The sequence below is a fragment of the Rhinichthys klamathensis genome, unplaced genomic scaffold, assembly GCF_029890125.1.
Source record: "Rhinichthys klamathensis goyatoka isolate OS25496 unplaced genomic scaffold, OSU_Roscu_1.1 h1tg000099l_1, whole genome shotgun sequence".
In the NCBI taxonomy this organism is placed as follows: domain Eukaryota; kingdom Metazoa; phylum Chordata; class Actinopteri; order Cypriniformes; family Leuciscidae; genus Rhinichthys; species Rhinichthys klamathensis.
Genome location: NW_026606638.1, coordinates 1,145,335 through 1,172,663, shown reverse-complemented (window position 1 = coordinate 1,172,663; position 27,329 = coordinate 1,145,335). Strand labels below are relative to the sequence as shown.

Here is a 27,329-nt window from a genome sequence, read left to right as displayed (position 1 = left end):
TTAGAAATGCATTTTGGTGTGGAAATTTAGATCCATGTTCATCAGTCAAGTGCTTTGCATTTGTGAATGACAGTTTATCTAATCCGGCATGTCACCGCCTCCTTGTGCTTATCCACTCTGTTACACAGGTTTTCTAAGATTTGCCTTCTTTAAGTCTAAAGCCTAGTATTTTTGAGCATTAGAATATTTGGCTTCTAATGAAATCTCAAGAGAGTCATAATTTCATCTCTTGTTAAACTCAGTCAATCAATAATAAAAGGTTTTCTTGTGATCGCAAGTCAGTGTACAGATGAATTATAAGACACTTACAAATGATAATAGCAAAGTCTAAAGAACCGAGAAAAACACACGTTCAATCTTCAACCCCCCAATCCGTTCAATCTTTCCCATTGAAACCAAAATGTAAGACAAACCTACAAGCAAAGAAGGAAAATCAAAACAAATGGCCTTTTACAGAAGCAATCTCCCTGGTCCTTTTATAGCGACAATCTATATTCGTTGCCCTCCACCCTTACCCAGCATTACCTCTGTAGCTGAATGTGTGTGTGACGCTGACGCGACAGACCCAATGGAGCAAGTGAGGGCTGCTGATTGATGCAAACTGCCAGACAAAATGATGTCTATGTCAAACACAGCAAAGAGGACCCTCCATCCGGCTTTAACGAACAAGAATCAATGAATCACTTCGAACCACTGAGTGTCTTCCCTTTGCTCAGGATTGCTCATTTGAATGGCGTGTTTTGCTTATTTCCATATATATATATATATATATATATATATATATATATATATATATATATATATATATATATATATATTCGGGTCGGCAAGCTTTTTGAAAGTATCTTATGCTTACCAAGGCTGCATACATTTGATCAAAAATACAATTCATAAAAGAATCATTTCTTATTTTTATTCATATTGTCAATTATTGTGCTGCTTAATATTGTTGTGGAAAGTTGAAACCATGATACATTTTTTCAGGATAAATATAGAATCTTTTTAACAACGCAATATATTGGTTAATAAAAGACAGGTGTAATCGGTCAGATTTAAGTACTGTTTACATTAATAACACACACATATATTGCAATCCATGCGTGTCCTTGATCTTTAAAGTGTGACTGACAGGACAGTGATTTTCAGTGCTCCAGGCCTAAAGTATGTTCTGTTATCAGGGGACGACTGCTGCCTCTCTGTACTTTGCCACTTGGGAAATCTAGGCGACGACAGAGATGGATTATGCGGTAACACTACAATAAGGTTCATTAGTTAACAACCTTAATTAACATGAACTAAGTGTAACGCAAGGTGAACTCAAGAAACAAATGGTGAGCTGAATCCAAAAGCAAAATAATTTAATCAGAAAATAAACAAACAAAACCATAACAGAGACCAGGGAACCAAGAACAGAATGAGACACACCAAACATGCATCCATATAGTACAAGAACTGACAAAGAACACAGGAACCACCAACGCATTCTCATCCTTTGGCGTCATATAGGCGACGCCATATGACATTTCATCGAAATCTTACGCACATGGCATCCTTTAGCGTCAATATAACACGCACTGTTATGGGTAGGTTTAGGTCTGGGGTAGGGTACGGTTATGATGCCTTGGGATCTGCGTCTCATATTGACGCTAAACGATGCCATGTGCGTTGGATTTAGACGAGCGTCACCTGTATGGCGCCTTGGGTTCTGCGTCTCATATTGATGCTAAAGGATGCCATGTGCGTAAGATTTCAACGAAATGTCCAAAGCGGCACATGTATGACGCCGAAGGATGAGAACGGGCTGGAACCACAGGGGTTTAAATACACAGGGGCAAACAAGCTTAAGTTAACAAGACACACCTGGGGAAGACTAATTAATAGGGGTGTAACGATACACATATTCATATTGAACCGTTCGGTACGAGGCTTTCGGTTCGGTTTTCGGTACGCATTTTTAAACCGAACGGTTCGTTGGACCATTTTTCCTGCCGACCAACATTTCGTTATTTCAAATGTAGGCGCGTTGCGCGTGGCAAGTGCGCTCATAATGTAAGAGACGCTGGCGTGACCACAACATTGCCCAACATCAAATGGCAAATGTAATGTAATCGGAACGAAACTGAGCTACTCGTTAATGTGTGGTTGACGGACCGTTTATCAGTTTGGACCAATGCAGCGCGAGCCGATCTAAATCAAGCAGCACTGTTACTACACATCGAAATCCAGTAAAGAAAACAATTTAATTCGCCAGTGAAGTAATAACATCGCTGCGAGATCTAGTGAGAAACATTCACATTTCTCCGTTATTAACGGATCAAACAACGCTGACGTGGAAACCAGGAAGAAACATTGTGGCATGATTGAACTATTCAGTGTCCACAGATCAGCAACATTCACCTTGTATGTACTGTAGTAACACTACTGTAACCATGGAAGTTTGGCAGGAATAGTAGGCTATAATGCTTTCAAGTAACATTATGTCAGTTTTATTTTGACATTATGAAAACAATTGCTGCCCTCAAATGTTAATCTGAACTAAAATACACCTTTGTTTATAACTACTACAATATTACATTTCATTTTGTCCAAGGAGCTGTTCTGTTTTATATGCTCCTAGGAAAAGTCAAGTATAGCTCCATCATTGCTCAAAGTAAAAAAATATCATACTTTATGATGTTAGTTTTAATAAAAATATAATTAAAAAAATGAAGTCAAGGACATTTCTCTGGCATTTCTTTCTTTTTGCTGTATCGAAAACGTACCGAACCGTACCAAACCGTGACACGTATCGAACCGAACCATGAATTTTGTGAACCGTTACACCCCTTAATACATTAACTAATGTTAACTAATGAACCTTATTGTAGTGTTATCGATTAAGCTTTTGAATTAAAATTAATGCTTGGGAGGAATAATGTGATTTCAGTCTCTGCTAAGTAACAATTAGCATCAAACATCTTTTACCAATCAATATCATGTTATACTTTGATTTGACTGAATGAAGGCTGGTTTCCTCCAGCACAGACGATCTTTGATATTTCAGTGTTCCCTTATTAGCTGCGTCCAATACATCTCGCTCTAGTTGGATACAGTATTTGACATGTTTTTCATGGGCTATAGAGGCAGAGAGCACTGTTTCTGGCAGTGTATGATCATAATCACATAAATGAGAACTGACTCCCAAACCAGTGGTTGGTAAGATATCACAAAACACAGTGGGAATAGATTCAGCAATAGGACAGTGTAGAAACTATAAAGAAAAAAGCAATTTCAGTGTCATTTTCCTCATATCCGCCCCCACCTACAATAAAAGTGGTCTTTTCGTGATACACACTTGAACATATGATGGGTGAGAAAGATTGTATTGCAATTTCTGCTGGAAAAGCATCATTCAACTCTATCAAACCAATATGTGCAGTCCGTGGCATTGGTCTCTGATGGAAGATATACTATTGCAGGAGTGATGTTGCGAATGGAGATATGCTGGGTTGTGAAATTAATCGAGGAGGTTTCTTTTCAAAACCTCGTGAATATCTTTTTGAGTTTTGATAAAGTTTTTGACCAAACAAACAAATATATTAAATTGTGTTAATCTTTGAATACCCAAAGTGACTGTCTGTAAATGTGTGCATCTTCTCCTTTAATTTTCTGACTGCAGCGTTAATCTTAATTTCCTGTTTTTGCACCCCGTCTTCCCTTTCTGCACTGTGTTTGCATGGGAGACTTATAGGTTTCTAATAAGCTCTTATTAATCTAATTTAATCTTTGCCTTACTAATCACTTTTATACTTTCTTCTTCTAAAGCATATTTATGACATTATTTCCGTGTATGTTTGATTAGTTTCATGTTTTCGCTTTAAGTTTGACTAATTTTCTGTCATCTGTCAATTTGCAGCACGTGCTAATTGCATTGCACTTGAAATTTATTTTACAGAAATGCTGAGGGCGAAGTCAAACATATAAGACTGTTTTATATCTTTATCAGGTATGTTTTTTTTTGTCATTGATGTTGTTAAATCTTTATTTTATTGATTTATTTCTCTGTTCCTCTCTCTTCCCTTTCTGCATTTTGTTTGCATAGGAGAGAAATGTTGAGGTTGAAGGCAAACATTGTATAAGACTGTTCCCTTTCAAGGGAACTCGCACTGCATCGATTGACGCTGTGGGAACACTCCGTGTGATTGTGTCATGGGCCTCGTTTACACTGCAGGTCTTGATGCCCAATTCTGATTGGTTGCCTATATCCGATTTTTTTGACCGTCCGTTTACACATTCTTTCAATTGTGACCCATATCCAATCCATGTGTTTACACTTGCCCAGTGGTGTAGTGCAGGGTATACCCACTTCTTTTTCAGTCGGCATTGCGTATACCCACTTCTAAACCCCCTCTGATGCGCATCATTTAGTTGCTAATCCAATCTTGTGAATAAAAAAAACACCCAGTCAGGGTCGTACCCCTAATATTAACTCTAATTTGTTGCTGCAATGATTCTCCCATCGCGACGATAACTGACCTTTCTTATCTGATCTGCTTCAGCACTCAAACACCCGCTCGTCAATGTCAAAATGTTTGAGACCAATCAAAGCATGCAGGATTTTTGTTCACAGAAGCGCGAGCCGAGCGCTAATCCCAACACGACGCTTCACTTCAGTTAACGATCATACAGTTCGAGGTGAGATGCAAGTAGCTAAAATATACGGCTGGTTTTCGATAGAAGTTTTAAATGACCGACAGAAATAATCAGTTTGATCAAAGACAGTGGAAATTATAAGCTCAATTTAACACAAGCATAGAAGATGTAGCAATATTGTCACAGGTCGGGAGGGTCGACTGGATCTACCCCCTCCCTTTAGAATGTACCACTGAGGAGCAAACCAGAAACCAGGTGGACAAGGAAAGTAAAAATGTAACAGGCTTTATTGATTAAAAGAATTTGTAGATCCTAATTAAAACTCCTCCTTCCTCCCCAGCATCCAGTGGCCGCCGGGACGTCGGCCGGGCAACAGGCGAGGACTCGGTCCACTCAACCCCTCAGACTTTTCGGATGCCAAGGCTCTCGGCTATGGAGGGGACGTGGATTGGACAGCAGGTAAGTACTCTAAGCACGGCTTATCCTTCTCGGGCTCTAAGTAGAATGTAATCTTCTCGATCTCTCAAGTGCAGGAAGTTTACAGCGGTGAAGAGGGGCGTCGACTGGACAGCAAGTAGGTACTCCAGGTACGGTTGGTTCTTCCCTATACAGGGGATGCAGAGAGCTTACAGCTGTAGAAAGGCGTCGACTAGACAGCAGGGGAGTATTTCGAGTACGGTTGGTTCTTCCCAGTATAGCAGGTGCAGCAACTTACGGCTGTAGAACGGCGTCCACCAGCCAGCAGGTGAGTATTTCGAGTATAGTTGGTTCTTTCTTATACAGGGGATGCAGGGAGCTTACAGCTGTAGAAAGGCGTCGACTAGACAGCAGGTGAGTGTTTAGAGTACGGTTGGCTCTTCCCTGTACAGTAGGTGCAGAAAGCTTACGGCTGTGAAAGGGGCATCGACTGGACAGCCAGTAGGTACTCCAAGTACAATTGGTTCCTCCCAGTATAGTGGATACAGAAGCTCACGACGGTGAAAGACGTCGACCGGACAGCAAGTGGGCACCCCAAGTACAGTAGGTTCTTCCCCATACAACGGGTAACGGAGAGTTTCGGAGGGCTGGCGAGAAGGCTGACTGGGTGGTCAGATCGGCAAGTCCGGACAATCGACCAGCTCCTGGAGTCAGCAGGCTTTAGGGGTAACACCCCGAACAGCAAACACTGGATTTCCTTCGCTCTCCACGGCAGTGTTGATAACACAGAATGCAAGTGGCTTTAGATGGGGGACGCTCAGAACAGCAGATAACTGGATTTCCTCCGTTCTCCAGGACAGCATCAATGACGAATCAGAACACAGCAGGCTTGGAATGTACAACACTCAGAACAGCAGATACCTGGGTTTCCTCCGCTCTCCACAGCAGTGATGATGGAACGGAATGCAAGTGGCTTTAGACGGGGGACACTCAGAACAGCAGATAACTGGATTTCCTCCACTCTTCAGAACAGCATCAATGATGAATCAGAACACAGCAAGCTTTAAATTCCACCGTCACTTAATCTCTTCCTCAGCAACTCCAAACTGCAACACAGGGCAAGGCCGATGGGCACGTGACAGAATTCGGTATAGTAAGCATGCAGTAACTTCACTTCAAACACACACGGTGGGGCACAGCATCAACACACGTCACTCTCAACCACTCTGTGAAATATAAGGCCACAGCCCACCTCCTTGTTCTGAACAGCGGGGACAGTAAGACGGAAGAATATATAGCGACCTCAATCATGCATCACAACAGCTGTCTTCTCATTACGGTGTCTTAACTCCTTTTCCTAGATCGCTTCTCTTCATATACGGTGTCTTTGTGTATAATTCACATACCGTACGGCCAGTAAAAAGTTTGCACTTATCTCTACCCAAGAAGGGGACTTGATATCTCCAAGGCGACTTCTCCTCTGCTTCTCTGTTCCACACCACCCAATCCTTCGTAGCGGATTCCTTTCCGCGGGTCGATCTCACCAGCCGATTTGTCCCACAGAACTCTCAGCCCACCTCGACGGAACAAAGTCAGGACACAGCACCCGAACACCGAACACGGAACACTGCACTGAACTGCACTTACTTTGTCTCCCAAAGCTTGGTTTTTATCTGTTTCAAAGCGCTGTGTGTCCCAATCATCAAACAGCCCCTTGATGCGCCGCACCTGCTGTCACTCTGTCATCAGCGGCTGCTGTTGCCATGGTAGCGATGCATACAAGGCTGGCTGGGTGTTCCGTTGAAAGTGCTCCGGGTGGAAACATTCCTCCATGGAATATATAGTTCCGCTGCTGGTTCGTCACCTTGTGACAATATATTGCCATTATTATTGTATAAATATATTTGTATAACGTTTCCTCGAATGTGTTCGACTTTTCACTGTTTGTATCACTCCGCTTGTTTGTGTTTGCGCAACTTGCATCATTAAGCGAGAATGCGGCGACAAGTGACTGTCTTTATGAGTGAGCAATTGAACCATTAATTAAATGAACAGATTAGTCCAAAAACATTGATTAATTTAGAAAAGAAAAAGTAGCTGAAACTGGAACTAATTCTCATGTTTAAAGGGGTCATTTAATGCCATTTTTGTACAAGCTAGTATGATTCTTTAGGGTCTAAATTAAAAGTTTGTAGTATACTTTAATTAAAAATTATCATTAGTATTGTAAGAAAACACTTATTTTGCTTGGTCAAAAACAGCTCTGTTTTCAGCACGCCGTTTCAGTGCATATGACTTTAAATGATAATGAGCTTTGCTCACCCCGCCTCTCTGTTCTGTGCGTACACCGTTTGTAACACAATAACCATAACGCGTTGTTCAGTATAAACGTGGGATTATGAATTATATTGAGAACATCATACATAGAAAACATGCCGTAATGTACCCTAAGTGTAAACCTTAGACGCATTCATTGTGAAGCGTGCAGCTATTTGCAAAGATTAATATAAATATTAATATAAAGTTTAATAAAACGTTACACTGACTTCAGTTGTTCTAGAGGTTCAGCAGGAACACGAATAGCTGGTACCGATCCTTTTTTCATTAGCAGCTTCTTAGCAAAACCAGCTCATACTGACCCTCGTTTATAAAGCAGTCTGCTGAGAAATGATTCGTGCAAACATGAGAGCATTGACGTTGCTCGTGGGGAATATTCCCTTCGAAAACAAACTCAGCCACTGCGTCTTCAGCGGTTCGGATTTAGGAACATTAAAATGACTGCTGTGTTCGTTATTACACCCAAGATCAGAACACCACAATCGCTTAGACGCCATTCTGCTCATAGACAGTGCTCCAGCATATCAACAATGACCGCGCCAGTCCGCGCAGACTATGATTGACAGCTCGCTCACGAGCGAGGGCAGGTCTGTGTTGAAACGATGCTGTCAATCAACAATGGATGGATTGATGGACAAAACACTGGATGGATTTTTATCATTTTATGATGGTTGTGTACAGGCACTGCCAACACACATTTCAGTACAACCAACTTGTAAAAGTGCATGTACCATTATATGACCCCTTTAAGAATCTGATCAAATACTTCATGCTTTTAAAGCTACTGTTGTCCATTTTTTTGGCCATCAAAACACCTTAAAATGCTCATGTCTAGATCAGGAAAATCTAAATTTCCTCAAGGGGGCATTCCCCCGAACCCCCCTAGCAATATAATTTATGGGACCTGGGTATTTAGAAAACCCTACGTACGGCCCTGATATGCAAGAATACTAGTGATTCTATATGTTCTATTGTATTCATTATATTCTATATTCTATATTCAATACTAATGCAAGACTAGTCTTACATGTCACTGTTTATAACACAGAGCGTTCATCCTTTGCTGGGATGCTTAAAAAAATATTGGGGGGCATAAATTAAGAGTATACCCACTTCTCCAGGCACCACTACATCACTGCACTTGCCATACTATCTGAAATATTGCGCATGCTTAAAAGGGGGTTCTTGCACGAACGAGAAATATGCTTCATGCTAGCTCTGCGATATATGTGAAGTTCGCCAAACATCACCATGATTTTGAGGTGGAGGAAAAGGGCCATCATTGCAGCCTGCGCATATGCTTCAGTTATTGTGTGCGAGAGAGATCTCAGGACTAGTGGGAACATATTGTGGCAGGCTTTAACGAGGAGCAGTGGGTCCAAAATTTTATGATGAGCAAGCCAACCTTTGATATGTTGTGTCAATGTTTGTCCACATTCCTCTTCTACTACGACACAACGTTTCACAGATGCGCTTCGGGGTTGCTCTCGTCATTAACCCCCTGGGATTGGCGGTCGCGCCGGCGATACCAGCTCGCTTTTTTTCTTATCAGTGCATAAGAGACTCAAAATACTCTGTTGATTTTGATCTTACATATAAGTGTTATACATCATTCAAAACTGTTAAATGTCAAAATGTTGTGTTTTTCGTAAAATAAAGAAAATAAACATGATGCGCGTTCTGCCGTCTCTCTCAATGTGAAGTTCATTCTGAAATGCGACAGAAAATGAAGTGAAGTCTCTTTTTTCAAATTATGTTTTTTTAAAATGACTGTCGGTGATTGGTTGGAACACTGTTTATTTTGGTTTTGAGTGGTTGTACCCCAATGTTTTTGTGTGCAGATTTCAGAGCCTAGGCTGCCTACAGAGACGCGGTTTTTTGACAGCCTGCTTATGGGGCGGGCAGCTAGCGGATCGTTAGGAAAAATTAGATGAATGTGATCATTTATTTTTGGGCCTGAAATCACTGATACAACCTTTAAAGTTCAAATGCAGAGTTTAATACACATCCAAAAGGTAATACAGAATAAACCCTAAAGCAAAACTAGACCAGACAAACACTGAGTGAAGGTGAGGAATATACACATTTATGTTATAATATAATAATAAATAATACACACATGGTGATGAACTACATGGCGAACAGCTGTGATGATTGATGATGATTTCCATTACACGAGAGTAGATGTTAAAACTTCATGCTGATTTGTACTCGGCTTTCGCCAAGATAAGCAAAACTAAGACGTAGCTTTACAGTAATGCTTCTCCATCCATTTACGCTTCTTTCCATAAGGTAGTGTGACTCCCCTTCTGTCCGGCGTTAACGGCAGCAGTGTACTTGGCGCGTTAGCGCACGAGACGGCTGCAACTACAGGACCAGCACGACAACCGTCTGGATTGAACCGAGTAGGGGACATCTCTAGGGTCTTCAAGTGGGCACCTTCCGTCCTCAGTGTTACGTCGACTAGCCCACGACACCTCAAGAGGGCTCGACAGTGACTCTGGCGTCCCCGAGTCACCCCCCTCCGTCCCCCACTCAACTCAGCCCAGCTTACTGACCTCTACATCCCTCCTGCTGCTGAGACCTAACCACAATCTCACAATCTCTCCGCAACCCAACCATACGCGCCAACCCGTTGACTAAGGCTGTCGAGCCCCACTGGTGCGTTAATATGCAGTTTCAGTGGACAACGGTTCCGTATGGCATACCACCTACCGCAAAACACAATATCTACCCAACCACCCGTCATTCACGCAATATCCACAGGAACGTATACAAACAAACCAACAGACTCTTCAAGTTTTCAAGAACTCTACGAAACCGTAGCGTGGCGGCCTGTACACAGCCAGCTAGAATCTTTCCGTCTCAACCACAGCCAGTTGCTGCTCCTTTCTGCTGCTTCAGATAAGTTCTTTACTGTGCGACGCAACTCTTGGCCACTGAATCCGACATCTCTGAGGAACCGGGTTGTAGAGTGTGCCACAAAACCTCGACAACCCACTTCCACTGGATAAACCTGGACTCTCCATCCTCGCTGTTCTGCTTCAGTGGCCAGATGAGCATACCGCAGTTTATTCCTCTCATATGCCTCATCTACCGCATCCTCCCATGGCACTGTTAACTCTATCAGTTGAACAATGCGTGCTGATCCAGACCACAAAACAATATCTGGTCGTAGGTTAGTGGTGGCAATCTCAGGTGGAAAAATAAGCCGTTGGTCAAGATCAGCCAGCATCTTCCAGTCCCTAGCAGCTTCCAGTTGTCCTGGGCGAGAATTGGTGTTAACACCTTTTCTTGGTGGTTGCTCGCCTGGGCGGAGGAATATTGTCTTCTGCGTGTAATGTTTTGCTAGAACAGGTGGCAACTTATTGGTCATGTTACGCTTGCCTTCTAATGCTAAATCCAAACATCGCAGTACTTGGTCATGGCGCCAAGTAAACCGACCTTGGCTAAGAGCCACCTTACATCCTGTCAAAATGTGCCTTAATGTGGCAGGTGATGAACACAAAGGACAAGAGGGATCCTCTCCTACCCAGAGGTTTAGGTTCTGCGGTGATGGGAGAACATCATATGTTGACCTAATAAGGAAACTGATCCTACTCTCTTCCATTGACCAAAGGTCTTGCCAGCCCATCTTACGTTGTTTCACACTCTCCCATCTCATCCACTCTCCCTGCTTGGCCTGTGAAATGGCCTTTATACACCTCATCCTCTCCTCCTGCTGTCGCACCTCGTTGACTACCAGCTTCCTCCTTTGAGCTGGGCCTGCCTTGTGCCATTTAGGAGGAGCTAAACTGAGCCCAAAACCCCCTCTTCCATGCTGTACCTGTCCCACGATATCCCTAATTTGAAGGGCAGCCTTTGCCTCTACTACAGATTTCTTTGCTGACCACTTTCTACCTGTTTTTAACACAGGGGCTGCCTCCCTTACACATTTGTCGCGTGACTCTACTAAGGTCATTTCCAGTCTGACCTTGGCACACTTGAACTCCTCGGTTAAAGCAGAGACTGGCAGCTGCAATATTCCTTTACTATAAAGTCCTACTCTGCTGAGGCAGCGTGGAACTCCCAACCATTTCCTGATTAATGAACTTACCAACGCTTCCAGCTTATCCACTGTTGTCAAAGAAACCTCGTACACGGTCAGTGGCCACAGCAACCTCGGCAGTAGACCAAACTGAAAGCACCAGAGTTTTAGTTTACCAGGTAGAGCACAGCTGTTTATGCTCTTCAACCCTTCCACTGCTTGTCGTCTAACTTCTCCCACCCGAACTGTGTCCTTTAGATCCCCATCGTACCATCTCCCAAGACTCTTCACTGGCTTCTCAGAAACTGTTGGTATTGCCTCACCATTAATGAAGAATGTTTTATCTACTACCTTTCCTTTAACTATCGAGATGCTCCTTGATTTAGAGGGCTTAAATTTCATTCGTGCCCATTCAATATTATCTGTTAACTTCCCCAATAACCGATTAGTGCAGGCTACTGTTGTAGTCATGGTTGTCATGTCATCCATGTATGCTCTGATTGGTGGTAGTCGCATCCCAGAAGCCAAGCGCTCTCCTCCTACTACCCATCTTGATGCCCTCATGATTACTTCCATCGCCATGGTAAAAGCCAGTGGAGGAATGGTGCAACTTGCCATTATTCCAACCTCTAGGCATTGCCATGCAGTGCTGAATTTTGGAGTTGAGAAACTGAATTGCAAATCTCCAAAATAGGCTTTCACTAAATTTGTTATTGACATTGGTACTCTGAAAAAATCAAATGCTGCCCAAAGAAGCTCATGTGGCACTGAACCATATGCATTAGCCAAATCCAGGAATGTCACATGGAGCTCCTTCCTCTCCTTTTTAGCTGACTGAATTCGTTGCCAGATAACATTGATGTGTTCTAAGCATCCTGAGAACCCTGGAATACCCGCTTTTTGAACTGAGGTGTCAATGAAGCCATTCTTTAACAGGTAGGTGGACAATCTCTGGGCAATAATGCTGAAGAAAATCTTACCCTCAACGTTTAATAGTGAAATAGGACGAAACTGACTGATGCTTGTAGCATCTTTTTCTTTAGGTATAAAGACTCCACCTGCTCTGCGCCATGCTGTAGGTACAACCTGTTTTTCCCATGCCACTTTTATCAATTTCCACAGAATTTGCAGAACTCCTGAAGCACTCTTGTACACTCTGTACGGAACTCCATTAGGCCCTGGAGATGATGAAGCCCTTGCCTTTCTCACAGCCTGCTCTACCTCTTTCCACTTAGGTGCACAGACCTCCATTTGTTATTCTGGTGGGTTGATAGGTGGTATGTCTGATGGAATTGACATAGGCTCATGCCTTTTTGCATCTCTGTATGCGTGTCCTCCAAATATCTCTCTAGCTCAATCCTAGATGTTTTTAAAGTGCCATTCTTCTCACTGGTGAATAACTTCTTTACGAATTTGAATGGGTCTTTATGGAAATTAGCCCTCGCACGTTCCTTCTTTTTGTAGCGTTTCCGTAGGCGCTCAGCTCTGCGTAATGTTGCCAGCTTATCTTTTATGGCCCTTTTTAAGAGATTGAGTCCCTCCTTCTGACTTTGTTCTGCTCTTTTCCATTGCTTCCTCAGCTGTCTCCTTTCTCTAACTAACCCTTCAATTTTCTGCTGCCGTCTAGACATTCCAGGAGTAGTTTGTACTTTTTCCTTCCTTTTTTCCACACCAAACCTCTCACTTCCATATGCGTAAATGATGTCCCCAAATTTATCCAGCTTCTTTTCAACTGTACCAGTTAATCTTTCCAATGCAAAGCATAGATCTGTGTTTACCGTGTCCCATGCAGTTTTCTCACAAGCTCTTGGCCATCTAACTCCAGGCCTATGCCCGTTGAGGTTCTTTTCTCTCTTATGCTGGTTAGCCTGACCGGGTTCACAAGTATGAATATGTTCATCACTAACTGTGCAAGCCCTCCTTTCGTCAATGACAGGGGTGCTGATATCCTGCGAGCTGTGGTTTGCTTCCTGTCGCTGGATTTCATTCGACTGACTTGACTGACTTCGTAAGAAGTACTGATCAATGCGAGGCCCTTGTCCCTTCTCCCTCAAGCATTTCATTTTCCCTTGATGAACCTTCAAACCCCTGACCGTTGTCACCTTGCTCCAGCCACAGACACAAACTTGGAGTTCAATGACTTTACTTACTGCAGATCTTGAACTAGTCTTACTCTCCATACTCATATCCGTTTCCATTCCTAAGTCGTTAACCATGTTGTCCAACATTGAGTCATCTTCCGCCCCCGCTCTCGCAGACTCTAGGGGTATTTTTCTCTTTAATTTCTCAGAAGCCTTGGGCGGGTGTCTCCAGCATCCTGTAAACACGGAGCTGGATACTGCCGACAAGGGTAGCTAACCCTTACCAGCCCCATTGGGGTCTCTTTCCTCCTGTCAGCTGTCTCTCCAGGCTGTCACAAGGTCTTTCCCTGGTTGCCAGCAGCACTATTCACCGCAGTCACTGGATGTATCCAGATCTTCATGATTTCCATTACACGAGAGTAGATGTTAAAACTTCATGCTGATTTGTACTTGGCTTTCGCCAAGATAAGCAAAACTAAGACGTAGCTTTACAGTAAACTATGCTTCTCCATCCATTTACGCTTCTTTCCATAAGGTAGTGTGACTCCCCTTCTGTCCGGCGTTAACGGCAGCAGTGTACTTGGCGCGTTAGCGCACGCGACGGCTGCAACTACAGGACCAGCACGACAACCATCTGGATTGAACCGAGTAGGGGACATCTCTAGGGTCTTCAAGTGGGCACCTTCCGTCCTCAGTGTTTCGTCGACTAGCCCACGACACCTCAAGAGGGCTCGACAGTGACTCTGGCGTCCCAGAGTCACCCCCCTCCGTCCACCACTCAGGATTAGTGTCCATGGAAACAGATGAGTGGCGGTAAAACTCAAACAAAGGAATACATGTGATTAATGAAAACAAAGGAAGGAAGGAGTCCATGAAAACAAAACTAACAAACACAACTGACATAACGTGACAGGAATAGAGGAGCTGCAATAATCTACAGTTGCAGTATGTGAAAAATAATTTTTTTTTTTTTTTTTTTTAAAGCATGTAAACCTATTTTACTACACCCAATAATCAAAATAATGAACTTTTAAAATAGCATATATGAGGCCTTTAAATTTATCTCTGTTCCCTTCATAATTTTCATTAAAGAAATATGCCTTGTATAACTCCTAATATCTATATATTATTTTATTATAATTGTAAAATGTATGTAAAAAACAACAAAACTAAATGTTAAATAAAAGGGGGAAAAAATCTCATTATCTGTGCCTTTCCGAATAAGGTATTCAGCTTTGGGCACGTACATACTAGCATACTTGTTTTGTGTTTCCAGTGCTGTTTACACATGAGAATATAGAGAGAGACCTCACCTAGAAAGTTCATGTGCAAGAATATATAGTAATTGTATAAATAGTATGAAAAAAATGTATTACAAATATTTGTTTAAATGGTAAACCAAGCTCAAAGCACAATTTGTTAAGTGCTGTACTTGCTGTTTAAAGGGCATATTTGTATAATGATGCAGTGACCTTTGCTATTCTTGGGTCCTAAAGCGTGCCAGAAGTATATGAAGAAGTGTATTTTGCAGTGAGAGCAGTTTTCAAATTCCTCTCAGAACTGTTAAGGTCAACGCAGAGAAGGAATGTTGATCTTAGATAACCACAAAAGTGCATTTAGATCTGCAAAATGTTGCCCCACATTTGTATCTTATCTCATCTGCCATATTGTGAGGGGGATATCCCACTTAATATTGAGGGTAAACAGCTGACATCTTCCCAGGGTCTTTTTGCAGTAATGGCACTCAAGAGTATCACTCAATGTATCATGTAAACATGCCAGTTTGTTATGTCCTGGTGACTAGTTCCAGCAGAGTAAAAGAAACTAGCTTTTTACATTTGCTGAAGAGAATGTGAGTGGTGCAAGGATGTTGCTCGGGTGGTCTAAGCTGCATACAATCTGTTAAGTCAGAAAGGTAATAGCACACCTTTCCTCAACAAGTCTTGCGGAATCATTTACTAGTGCTAGGGACCATTCACACAGAACCCGTTTTTGCCTTTAAAAATGCAAGACACCACACACTATTAGCTAATTCAAATGGAGAGCCGGAGCACTGATGAATGAAAAAGAAGGCAGTCTTCTTAACATGCTGTCTTAAAAACACGGAGCACTGATGAATGAAAAAGAAGGCAGTCTTCTTAACATGCTGTCTTAAAAACACAGAGCATATGTGCAAGATGATAAAATCAGCAAGACACATATTTTTCCAAAATGCTACTGTAATGGTCTGAGGACTACTTCACTATTTTTAATCCGTCGTTTTACTTTATTTGATGTTTTATTCATCACTGGTTCCCTTATTATGTCATCCTCCAGGGTTCCCTATATGAATTTACGCACAAGAACAGTCTTAAAAATACGGTGCTGATTGTTGATATTCTAAAATATATAGATTAAAATGTGTGTGTATATATATATAAATATATATATAAATTCCAGTGAACTCCTTACACGGCTTGGTGTGCATCTTGTCACAAAAAAAAAAATACTGGCTGCTAGAATGCATCTTGGGTGTGGTTTCTTGGTTGCCATGGAAACGGCACTAAAAGTGCTTTGTCTCAACACAGACCAAAGAATTTTCAAACAAGGAAAAAGTATGTGACTCCCAAGAGCATATGACAAAAGAGAGCACTTTATCATAAAACAATTATTACTACACAGAAAAAAAGTTTCCTAGACATACAGAATCACTCTGTATATCTTTTATACTGTAATTAAACACAATATCCACAGTTTCTGTAATCTATGATCATGCAGTGATGCTGTACAATCTTGATTATATTAGAAAGCTACAATATCGAGCAGCACAGAGTATATTTGAGTGCTCATGTCTTGCTGTGTGTTGGCTCAGAAAACAACTCATCTGGGACTTCATGGCAGGCATCCTGCATCCAAACTTGATAATGCACCTCCTCTAAGATCTGTGAGTGTGTTCTGTGTCTGGGGTCACATCAGAGAGTCTCTAATCGTAGAATTGCTCATCTCTCTCTCTCTCTGAGCAGTGTGTTGGAATATGCTAGTGCTCCAGGCCACTGGAGCTCTGGCTTTGCCCCACTGACGCCCCTGCTCTGTCTGATCTCATCTCATTAGTTAGTTGGGGTGCAAGTGAAAGGAAGGAAAGAGAGAGAATGAGAGGAGAAGAGAGGAGCGATGGGGAAGAAGACCGGATAGGGAAGCAAAAGAAAGAAGTGATATGCAGAGTAGAGTTAGACCTTTCACAGTTAGACTCTCATTCCAACCCTAACACCTAGCCCTATAAAACAACTTTTAAAAAATAAAGTTTTTACTAATTTAAAACAAGATGCCCTTCATCAGTAAATCAAAACTTTTCCTAAACACCAGTTTTCGCTAAAAGTTTTCAAAGTTCTCACCAGTTCATAATAAGCTGATTCAATTCCCAATCTATTTCCTATTAACCCTTCAGAGACCCAAACATTCATAATCATGTATAATGTATAATTTGGGTGGGAAAAAAATTGCAAACCCAGAGCATTTAGGATTGAACAATTACATTTTTTTTTTACAAATAATATAATACTATGGAAGTATATGGGTAGCAATATTCAATTTGTAATATGCAAAATGACAATGCAATATGTAAAATGGCAATGCATTTCTGTATTTAAATTTACATTTTCCATTACATTTGTGCAACGTTTAGTGCAAAATGAAAATGAAAATTCAATTATATAATTTACATTGGCCATTTCATACACTAGTTTTAATATGTAAGTTGAATACATATTTTAACGCTTTATAAGTTGCAAAAGGATCATTTAAAATGTTATTTTTCTTAATTGCATTTACACTCACAGTTAAGACACTTGCAATTGCATTTTCATTAAATGTCCCGCAATGAATGTAGCAAAATTAAATGTGCAAATTGAAAATGTATTCCGAGCCAATCAAGCCCCCACCCAATGCAAAACGTCGGCAAAATAGGCTCAATTGTTTTTACTTCGTTTAAATCTTTTTGTTTGTGCTGCTTTGGTTTTTTAGATATTAAAAGAATATTTATAGATCATTCTGAGGTCACCCAGCCCCCCACATGCTCCAAATAAAATATTCTCTTTCGTTTGTGCTGGTTTGTGCCGGTTAAAGTTTTGTTTGTGCTGCTTCGTTTTTTTCATTAAATTACAGGTGATGATGTCACCAACCCCCGACCTGCTCCACATTCACCCAAAATAGTCTCGTTTGTTTGTGCTTCGTTTGTGCTGATTTGTAGCGGTAAACATTTATTTTGTGCTGCTTTATTGGTCATTCTGAGGTCACTCGGCCCCCCACATGCTCCAAATTCACGCAAAATAGTTTTGTTTGTTTGTGCTTCGTTTGTGCTGTTTTGTGCCGGTAAAAAATTTGTTTGTGCTGCTTCGGTTTTTAAAATCTTTGACACTGAATTATAGACGATGTTACGATGAGATGACGTCACCAGCCCCCGACCTGCTCCACATTCAACTAAAAAAGGCTAGGTCTATGAATTTGACCCGTCAGATTCCGTGACCCTATATTTATCAATATCTGATCAATATGCTTTATAAAATAGAAAGGGGAGATGGTCACACATCACATGCGTCACTTTATTGAACATTACATTCAGTTATGGTGAAATAAAGAGTGGTCAAATTTTTCGGTATGAATTTGACCCATCATATTCTGTGATCTCAGAGTTAGGCCTAAGCATTTGTAAGGAAAAACTATAGGATCTCCAACATTATTGGGTCATTATAGTTAATAGTAATACAAATAAAGATAAGCATATGTGTATCAGACAATGAGAATATTTTATACAAAATGAAACTGTCATTAACACAGTCCAGCATTAGACAACAACACCGTAGCATAATGTTGACACCAAACGGGTGTCGACGCCTGATAAGGCAGAAAATTCTCCATGACGTTGCAACAAAGTGGTTCTATCACCTGCAGACGCGCAATAATCTTTGAAAACACTAGGCTATACTATACTACCATTTCTCTGTTCACGCTCCACTTCATCTGCCAGTGAATTTAACGCTCGTATCAGCTCTGCCGCCGCCATGTTTCCTTCCAACACTTCAAAATACGTAACATAGCCTATGTTTACCTGTTGCCGAGCCACGCATTGATGCAGCGATTGACAGGGCGTGACGGGGCAGGGACGTGATCGGCTCGGAATGCATTTTCAATTTGCTACATTCATTGCGGGACATTTAATGAAAATGCAATCGCAAGTGTCTTAACTGTGAGTGTAAATGCAATTAAGAAAAATAACATTTAAATTATCATTTTGCTACTGTTTTTGCTTGAACATCTTAAACATATCTATTCATTTCTGTAATACATTTTCATTATAATTTTGCAACTTATAAAGCGTTAAAATATGTATTCAATATACACTCACCTAAAGGATTATTAGGAACACCATACTAATACTGTGTTTGACCCCCTTTCGCCTTCAGAACTGCCTTAATTCTACGTGGCATTGATTCAACAAGGCGCTGAAAGCATTCTTTAGAAATGTTGGCCCATATTGATAGGATAACATCTTGTAGTTGATGGAGATTTGTGGGATGCACATCCAGGGCACGAAGCTCCCGTTCCACCACATCCCAAAGATGCTCTATTGGGTTGAGATCTGGTGACTGTGGGGGCCATTTTAGTACAGTGAACTCATTGTCATGTTCAAGAAACCAATTTGAAATGATTCGAGCTTTGTGACATGGTGCATTATCCTGCTGGAAGTAGCCATGAGAGGATGGGTACATGGTGGCCATAAAGGGATGGACATGGTCAGAAACAATGCTCAGGTAGGCCGTGGCATTTAAACGATGCCCAATTGGCACTAAGGGGCCTAAAGTGTGCCAAGAAAACATCCCCCACACCATTACACCACCACCACCACCAGCCTGCACAGTGGTAACAAGGCATGATGGATCCATGTTCTCATTCTGTTTACGCCAAATTCTGACTCTACCATCTGAATGTCTCAACAGAAATCGAGACTCATCAGACCAGGCAACATTTTTCCAGTCTTCAACTGTCAAATTTTGGTGAACTCTTGCAAATTGTAGCCTCTTTTTCCTATTTGTAGTGGAGATGAGTGGTACCCGGTGGGGTCTTCTGCTGTTGTAGCCCATCCGCCTCAAGGTTGTGGGTGTTGTGGCTTCACAAATGCTTTGCTGCATACCTCGGTTGTAACGAGTGGTTATTTCAGTCAAAGTTGCTCTTCTATCAGCTTGAATCAGTCGGCCCATTCTCCTCTGACCTCTAGCATCAACAAGGCATTTTCGCCCACAGGACTGCCGCATATTATTGTGCCAAGTCGAAGTGCTCAAAAGCACTTGTTATGGTATTCCGCCATACAATATAGTCATCAATTTTAAACGCTTAGAAAAGCGCAACGGTTTATTTTGTGTCACCAGCCCAGGTCAAGTTACACTACTCGAGTAACTGTGTTTACATAGGGAAAACGTGGAAGTGTTTGGTCGCTTCTCTGCTTGGCCCATATTTAATGCATGGGCTAAGCTAAGTGCTAACATAGTTTTGCGGCAATACAGAGCGATATAGTGCACGCACTGAGACGAGAGAGGTATGTATCAACTCGTCTTAGTTAAGGGAATAACATAGTTTAATAAAAAAAACTGGTGGAGTATCCCTTTAAAACAAATGGTCTCATTACATATTACAATATTCTTGTGTTTGAAACAATGAATATGTGGACTGAAATGTGTATAACTGTAATGAAAGCATGGGATCAGGTTTTGAAAGAGTGACTAGCTGTGTTACAAGTGTGATCATTTTGGATTTTTGTACTAAGTTTTGAAAATGTACACCTTACTTGTGAAAATAGAAGAAAGCGAATAAAAAAAAACTGTTAAGGTATTTCACTACTTGACCATTTAAATACTGTATTAAATATTAATACAACATTCTCTCTGGATGCACTCTAGTTAGACCCAGACATTTGTTTTTTTCTTCCAAATTGCTAATTTTGCTATGCCCATAACATAGTTCAGGAGACAAAATATTGTCTTTGTTGACATTCTATACTTTACACCTATAAAAAATGCATTCTGAAAAAGTTTCACCAAATCCTCTTAACCATTAAGTCAAAACTCTAGAAAGGCCCTCCAATCGCTTGCAATCCAAAAATAAATGCTCCACAGTCTCTTCTTGGCTACAGAACCCACACTCCCCACTTACTGCTGGATTGAGGTGAGCCATATATGTTAGTAGCTATTGCCCTGTAATTAAGTCTCCACTGCAAATCTGCTGTTGGTTTCTCTAGTGGAAACTTATACAGGGACCTCCACTGATCTCTCAAGGTCTTGATCTTGATGCTGATCTTGATGCTGGCCCAAACTTCAATGTCCACCTCAATGGCAGCTATTCCTTCAGTGTGTCTTCGTGAACAGTCTTGACACATAGGTTATAGAAAACCTTTTTAGACATTTCATCAATTGTCCATGTCTCAGAAGTATCAGAATTCACTATATGATGGTCTTCCAACATGCTGTTGTTATAAGTAGAACGAATTAACAGTTCTCTTACGAGAGGTTCTCTCGTATTGCGTAAGTTTAGCTTACGCTACGGGAAAGATTCATCTTCTAAAGATATTGAAGCCAAAAAATTATCCTTAATTTTGTATTCATTGTCAACGCAGTGCAGCAGCTAGCAGACCTAGAGCAGGCAGTCTTGCGTGAGCCCCGCGTGACGTCACGCCCAATGAAGGGCGCCCGCGCCTTTATGGCGTCATAGCCCGCCAGAATGGGTGTGGCTTAGTGTATAAAAGAAGGGGCTGTAGGCTGAATTCCCTGATTTTCGTCTCTTCAGCGAGCTCTTCGCATCGCTGGATCTGAGAGAAGCCACCGCCGCCGTCGAACATCGAACAGCCAGCTTAGGACAGCGCTGAGGAAGCCGGCCGTCTTCGCCACCTTCAGCCATCCGTGCGAGCTATGCTATCCGGCGACGTATCCTTTTTACCTTGCAAAACCTATTCCTAAAAGAGCGCGAGTGTCTTTTTAAAGATGCCTCGCACTTCCTGCGGCTCGTGTAGGGCCCCGCTCAGCGTCGGAGACCGCCATGATCTGCGCTCTCTGCCTGGGCCTGGAACATGCAGAGCTCGCCCTCGCGTCCGGGAGCTGCGAGCTCTGTGAAGCGCTTCTGCTGTCTGTGGTAAAAGCAGAAATTTTTATACAGTTCTGCTCGTCCAACGAGCACACGGCTAGCTCTCTTTACGTTACAAGAGAGCTACCCGCCCTCGCGTCCCTGTTCGCGCGTCATGCAGAGCCCTCTCGAGCTCTCTGCATGACCCAGACGGGCTTGTGCGCCGCCGTCGAAATGTCTCGCCCTGTCAGTCCCCTTACATAAGGCTACTGCAGCGGTGTATTTGGCAGCCAACGCGATACCCCCCGTGTCTCCCGCAGAGCCCACTCTCTTAAAGCTGGCAAATGCCGCTCGAGTGCTAGATGTAGGAAACGTGCCCACAACTCTGTGCTCACGCCTATTTTTCTGCCCGCTCTGTCACATGGCCAGAACAGCCTCATACATGTCAGGTTAAGAATGTAAGTTACGTGCCCGCTCACGAGCGCTCACGCTTACTAACAGACACATCGCCTCCAAAAAAAAACGCGCGTCACGCTGCGGCTGGACCGCCGTCAAAGTTTATTTCCCTGTCAGTCCCCTTCAAACCGGCTACTGCAGTGGTTCATTTAGCAGCCAAGGAGCCGGTTTGTTCACCCTCTCGCCTGCACACAAACGCCGTTTTCACGGCGACCCAGAGAAATTTAAAAAAGAGTATAATGTCTGGTCCGGCTCATGCCGTTGGTGTTTTAAGTGTAGTGAAAGTGCCCACGCCCCAGTGTTCACCCCTACACACAAGCACATCAAATCTCGTGTCACTAACAGAGCACACTCCCATAAATTGCAGAAAAGCCGCTCGAGTGTTGAATATAATAAATGTGTCCACAGGTCTGTGCCCACTATCTGCCCGCTCTGTTACACGCTCAATAAAACAGGTTATGAATGTAAGTCTCGTGCCCGCCGGAGAGCGTTCACGCTTACTAACACACACCTCCCCCCGGGCGCCGCCCGTGCGTTTAAATGTTATCACAAAACGCAGGGCATTGATAAGACGCTCCCCATCCATTATGATCGGGGCGTCAAATACACTTGTAAGTCTCGTGCCCGCGCTCACGCTTACAGAAAGCTTTTCCGCCCAAAGCACTGCTCGCGCCTCAAAAGTGAGAATAAAATGCTCCCCACCCCTTATGATTGGGACACCTCACATAAATCAGACGGTCTCGGCTTTCAGCGAGCAGCCATTGCCCAGAACCGAGAGCGTGCGCGCCGCGCTTTCGGCTCCGGCTCAGCTTCACAAGCCCGCAAATGGCGGCTATCTGAACCCGTAGGCCATTCGCCCCCTAGCGGCTCACATAGCTGCGTGGGAAACTATCCCAGGGATTTTCAGAATGGGTTCTGAGCACAATAAAGCAGGGCTATACACTTCAATTCATTCGCCGTCCCCCGCGCTTTCGAGCCCGGACCGCGACGATAGTGAATGCGGAAGTAGCACACCTACTTCACGCAGAAATAGCAAAACTGCTGTGGAAAGGGGCTATAGAAAAAGTACCGCCTTCTCTGAGCGAGTCAGGCTTTTACAGCCGATATTTTCTCGTACCCAAGAAGGACGGAGCTTTCAGACCTATCCTAGATCTGAGACATTGAACAAGCCGCTTGCAAAAAAAACATTCAAAATGCTCACGACCAGAAAAATCCTCGCGCACGTTCGCCCAAGGGACTGGTTTATTTCTCTAGATCTGAAGGATTCTCCCTTTGAAAACGTTTCAAAGGATGCTGGGCTGTATGGCTTCAGCGGCAGCGGTGCTTCAGCTGGGCTTACTGCGCATGCGCCCACTCCAACGCTGGTTGAATGCTCGCGCGTCTCGCTGAGCCTGGGTTTCTGGCGGCCAGAAAATCAGAGTGACTCAGACCTGCATAGTGGCTCTGCAGCCCTGGTTAGTAGCCGACTGGTACCAGCAGGAAGTGATGATGGGAACCATCTCTTATCGGAAAGTCATTTCGACAGATGCGTCCAACTCGGGTTGGGGCGCGCTGTTCGAAGGCAGACCGGCCTTTGGCCAGTGGTCAGACCAAGAGAAGTGTTTTCGCAAAGAGAAGCGCTTCCTCCCGTTCATACAGGACCAACATGTTCTCGTCCGCTTGGACAACATGTCTGTGGTTTCCTATGTAAACCGTCAGGGCGGTGTCAGATCCAGAAACCTCTGCAATCTGACGGAACGCATCCTTATTTGGTCCCAGATGCGCATGTGCCTGGCCATTTGAACGACGGCCCAGACAAACTGTCCAGGGATAACGTTCCCCCAGGGGAATGGTCCCTGCACCCCCAAACAGTCCAGAAACTGTGGCGCCTATTCGGCAGAGCGGAAGTCGACCTATTTGCGTCAAAAGACAACGCTCATTGCCCGATGTTCTTTTCGAAGAACGAGGACGCGCTGGCCCAGGTCTGGCCCAGCCTCCCACTGTATGCTTTCCCTCCGGTCTCCCTGTTACCACAGGTGATCAAGAGAATCAGGGAAACGCGCCACTCGGTGCTCCTCATAGCTCTGCACTGGGAGAATCAGAATTGGTTCCCGGAACTAGCACGGCTGTCACATGCAGCTCCGTGGCCTATTCCGGTGAGGGCAGATCTCCTCTCTCAGGCTCGCGGCTCGATCTGGCATCCCCATCCAGAGTGCTGGTCTCTGCACTAGGGGTGCGCCAAAATATCGATATGGCGATATATCACAATATTTACTCCCGCGATCGATTCTCGATGCGCTCTTGCCAAGTATCGATCTTAAAAGCCGTTATAAAACGCTCTATTCATTATCCCTTGATGAGACCCTCCAGAAGTAGATAGGGGGCGCGCGTTGCGAGTTTGGCTGTTGTGGGCGTAAGAAGACGTAAACACACTTGAAAATGGCGGAGTCAAGCAGGGAAAGTAATAGTGAGAGCAAGAAGTTAAAGGACGCTCCAGCAACATTTAAATCCAAAGTGTGGACTCACTTTGGATTTTATAGCAGTGCGGACGGGGCAAAGCTAGAAAAGGACTACGCAATATGCAAGAACTGCTTGGCAAAAGTCCGCTACACGGGAAACACGACAAACATGCACAGCCACCTCACGCGGCATCACCCGGAGCTCTGTGAGAAAGCCGTGGTTGGTGCTGGCTCGAAGCCGACACACCCCGGCGTAAACACCTTTTTCCAGGCAAAGCTACCACCTTGTTCTGCGAGGGCAAAGTCAATCACAAATGGGATCGCTGTTTACATGTGTAAAGGGCTCCGTCCGTACAGCGAGGTGGAGAACGAGGGGTTCTGCTTTTTGATGAAAATCTTAGAGCCACGCTTTGATATTCCCTCTCGGAAATATTTTTCTGAAAAAATTATTCCTGCACTTTATGACCAGACCAGGGCTAAAGTTGAGTCGGCACTCGAGTCGGCAGAAAGAGTGGGGCTCACGTGTGACGGGTGGACATCGAGAGCCACGGAGTCCTACATAACGTTCACTGTACATTTTATAAACGAAGACTGGGAAATGAAGTCATGTGTCCTGCAAACCCGAGCAATGCACGAAACGCACACTGGGGCACACATTGCCGATGTACTGAAAGCCACAGTGGGGGAGTGGAATCTTGACGCTAAGAAGCCAGTGGTTGTCACCGACAATGCATCAAACATGCGTGTAGCAATGGACTTAACTTGATTCCAACATGTTAGATGTTTTGCTCATGTTTTAAATCTTGCATCCCAACGTGCGCTGAAAATAGCTGCTGTTTCCAAGGTACTTGTCAAAGTTAGGAGGATCTCAACATTCTTTCATAGAAGCACAACTGGAGCAGAAGCACTGAAAAGAAACCAGAAACTCCTTGGCCTCCCCCTTCACAAGCTCATCACGGACATGCCTGTTCGTTGGAATAGTGCCTATGAGATGGTCTCCAGGTTTCTTGAGCAACAGCCAGCTGTCTGTGCTGCCCTCTTATCAACAGAGGTAAGAAAAGTGTACAATGTAGAAGTTGTAATCTATATGTGTAATAAATGTGAATAATTTATCATATACAATGAATAAGTATGTAAATAAATACTAAAACATATGATTTAAACTTACTTGATACAATGAATAAATACTGTATACATACTAAAAAGGTATATATAATATAAACTCCAAATAAAAACATTAGATTTTTAGATAAGAACATCATACAGTTCATGCTTTATTTGCTTTAAAATATAGAACAATAGTTATATACATTTTATTAATAAATTGTATTTTGCCTTTTTTAATTTTTTTATTAAGGTGAGAAAGAATGTGACTGACTGTGCTCTGACAGAGAATGACATCTCAAGCGCTGAAGAGATGGTGGAAGCACTTAGACCAATGCTTGTGGCAACAAATATCATGTGTGAGGAAAAGAATCCCACCATTTCAGTGGTTGCTCCTCTTCATGCCCAACTGCTGCGAGACACAACCGGCACTGAAGAAGATTCCCCTCTGGTTCGAGAGATTAAGGGAGCCATCAATCAAGACCTTTCAAAGAGATATCAATCAGAGGTGGAAAAAGATCTCCTACGCATGTCCTCAGCCCTGGACCCTAGATTTAAATCCCTTTTATTTCTGTCACCTGAAGAAGTGCAAGACACTTATGCAAAACTACAGTCAAAAGCTGCAGCTTTAAAGGAGGATGATCCAGTGCCTTGTGGTGATGTTCAGGGGGATTTAGAGGAAGAGGAGACCTGCACAGCAAAGAAAAGAAAGTCTGCACTTGTTGATCTTCTTGGTCAAACCTTCAAGAAGACCTCTTATGTCTCTACATCAGCAACCTCAATTGCAGAGAAGGAGATAAAACAATATCAAGATGCTCCTTCTCTGCCTATCACTGAAGATCCACTGTTGTGGTGGAAATCTCAGCAACATGTGTTCCCTCTCCTCTCCAAGCTGGCCCATATGCATTTGTGTATTCCTGGGACCAGTGTAGCAGCTGAGAGGGTCTTTTCAACCGCAGGAGATATCATCAGTGCCCAAAGAAGTTCACTCACTCCTGAACATGCTGACCAACTCCTCTTTCTCAAGAAAAATATGAACCTATAAAACACATCACATTAAGCTGTTTTCTATTTTGTTCTGATTTTTTTTTTATTTTTGGATGCACTTTAAGTTGGGTACATTTTAGATTTACTTTATCCCTGATATATTTATTTTTTATTTGAAAGCAGTAGCCCAAAGGTTTATGTTTCTTGCACTTAATAGTGTCACTGTTCATGTTTATGAAGGACAATCATATAGTATTGTTTACACTGTATCTGTCCTCAGCCTTACAGCTATTTTGCACCCAAATGGTGTCACCGTTTGTCGAAGACATAGTATTACTACTTATTGCAGCAATGTTACACTAAAATAGTGTCTGTGACTGTTTTGTTGCAACTGATAAGACACAAGTTGTTTTTGTTATTGTGTTTCATCCAAAAAAAATAAATGGAGATTCATTTTCCTAATTAAAAAAAAAATATTTGTATTTCTTAAAACATGATATATTGTGAGTTATTACTGATAATATATCGATTATCGCAGTATCGCCATATCGTGATATTATCGGTATCGTGAACAATGTATCGCGTATCGTATCGTATCGTGAAGTACCCAGCGATTCCCAGCCCTACTCTGCACGCATGGTTGATCAACGGGTACTCGTTGCCCTGCCAGAAAGAGTGATGAACACGATCACGCAGTCTAGAGCTCCTTCCACGAGAAGGCTCTATGCGTCTAAATGGTCGATGTTCTCCAAGTGGTGCACCGAC

At 42.9% G+C, this 27,329-nt stretch overlaps 2 protein-coding genes across 2 annotated transcripts in view; one reads left to right on the top strand and one right to left on the bottom strand.

Annotated features, from left to right (window-relative positions):
- Positions 1 to 27,329, bottom strand: part of drd2b (dopamine receptor D2b) — a 136,203-nt gene that overhangs the window by 62,080 nt on the left and 46,794 nt on the right. The window lies entirely within an intron of this gene.
- Positions 24,487 to 27,023, top strand: LOC130086751 (E3 SUMO-protein ligase ZBED1-like). The gene is made up of 2 exons (XM_056252922.1): positions 24,487 to 25,533; positions 25,840 to 27,023. The coding sequence occupies exons 1-2, from the start codon at positions 25,435 to 25,437 to the stop codon at positions 26,620 to 26,622; spliced, it is 882 nt and encodes a 293-aa protein (XP_056108897.1). The 5' UTR covers positions 24,487 to 25,434; the 3' UTR covers positions 26,623 to 27,023.

Excerpts from the sequence above, each read along its gene's own strand:
- LOC130086751 (XM_056252922.1), top strand. The coding sequence starts at position 25,435 with ATGCCTGTTCGTTGGAATAGTGCCTATGAGATGGTCTCCAGGTTTCTT. Across the intron at positions 25,534-25,839 it reads TATCAACAGAGGTAAGAAAA|AATGTGACTGACTGTGCTCT; the intron begins GTGTACAATGTA and ends AAGGTGAGAAAG.